At 38.5% G+C, this 1410-nt stretch overlaps 1 protein-coding gene across 1 annotated transcript in view; it reads left to right on the top strand.

The window, feature by feature from the left end:
- Nucleotides 1-661: 661 nt before the first annotated feature.
- The window catches only part of LOC108793884 (tetraspanin-15-like), a gene marked incomplete at its 5' end in the record, with an annotated part of 13179 nt that continues 12430 nt past the window's right edge, over nucleotides 662-1410 (top strand). The window contains one exon of the mRNA XM_018564836.1: nucleotides 662-715. Within this exon, the coding sequence (XP_018420338.1) occupies nucleotides 662-715 (54 nt within the window). The remainder of the gene's footprint in view (nucleotides 716-1410) is intronic.

The following is a 1410-nucleotide window of genomic DNA, read 5'->3' as shown; positions in this document are numbered from 1 at the left end:
AGATATATATATATCTATCTATCTATCTATATATATATACAATGTGTGTGTGATTTATAGTTATGTCCATCAATTTTTGAGGTTTACATTTCTTTGCCGCACAGCCAACCTGCTGACCTGACTTTTTTTCGACAGAAGTCAAGCAACACAGTTTGGTCACTTCCCTGTCTCCAACCTGTGATGGAACATTAGGAGAGCAGGATATGGACTGATTAATTCTCTGTCCTGTCCTCCTGACTTTGGTGCTAGTTATATGATTAGAAACATCATAGCTTTGTGGTTTTGGCATTTTTCCTTAATTAGCTGTTGCCTAAGCCCTTTGTAAGTTTAGTGTTGTATACTGCGTGAAATAATCTATGTTATGCATGAGTTCTCAGCAGTCAAATAATTGGGAAACTCTAGTACCTTGTCAGCAGTTTTCTTAGACACTTGGAAGTTAAATGTCTTTGAATGATGTTCACTGCACATTTACAGATTTTGTTTTCTTTGGCATTTTTCATTATGTGTGTGTGATCGAACCTTTACTTTCTGAAGTGTTAAAAATTTATGAATAAAATGTTAATGTTTCACTCCCTCCTTTTCCGACTTTCAGAGTTGTTGAGGCATGTTAGACTACGGAATGAATTATTATGTCTAACTTGTACTGTCATTTTGCTTTCAGGATTCTGGTGGGGTGAAGAACACATTGTGTGGATACCAGACACTTGATAAAGAGGTACGACAACCGCTATTACCTTAATATGCAGAAAGAAAAATATAAAATATTGTCAATGTCATACCATTTAGTGGTTTGCTAAAAAAATCTTTACACATGGACCACAAGGCCCATTTGCCAGTCATGTTAGTGCGTATTATGATTTAGGCTAGTACTCAGAAAGCTTGCAATTTAAAGCAGCCCTGAAGCTAGGAATTACTATCAGTGGTGTCTTTAGGGAAAGCTACTGATAGGCTGGTTGTATCTAACAAGCCAATCAGTGCCTCTGCCTGAAGAAACTTCCTAGATGGTGGCAATGCTCACATGAACCTCCCAGCTGCAGTTAGACCTTCATCCGGGCCGCGTCTGGTGGAGGTGTTAGGGAAGCATAGGAAACCTTTTTTTCTTCTGGTTTCCCAATTGGTTATTAGACTGGTCTGGGGCTTAAAAACATGGGTTGGTTACCAGGCTTTATGTGTACTTTAACATTTTTAGCTACTTGAAGAATAATTTAACAACATTTCTTTATTGCCCATTAAGTTGCACAGGATTGTAGAATAGTCTATGGAATGTGGGTTTTTGCACAGATATACAAAGTATTTTTCTCATTCCGGTAGCAGATCTTGATTCCACAAATCCTCAGTCCCTTCTGTTCAGCACTCGGCATTAAGGCTCACAACTAGGGATGCACCGATACCGATACAAGCATCGGTATC

This window comes from Nanorana parkeri, unplaced genomic scaffold, assembly GCF_000935625.1.
Source record: "Nanorana parkeri isolate BGI_ZX_2015 unplaced genomic scaffold, ASM93562v1 scaffold786, whole genome shotgun sequence".
Classification (NCBI taxonomy): Eukaryota; Metazoa; Chordata; class Amphibia; order Anura; family Dicroglossidae; genus Nanorana; species Nanorana parkeri.
Note: the sequence above shows the minus strand (reverse complement) of the source record. Positions and strands in the feature narration are given on the sequence as shown.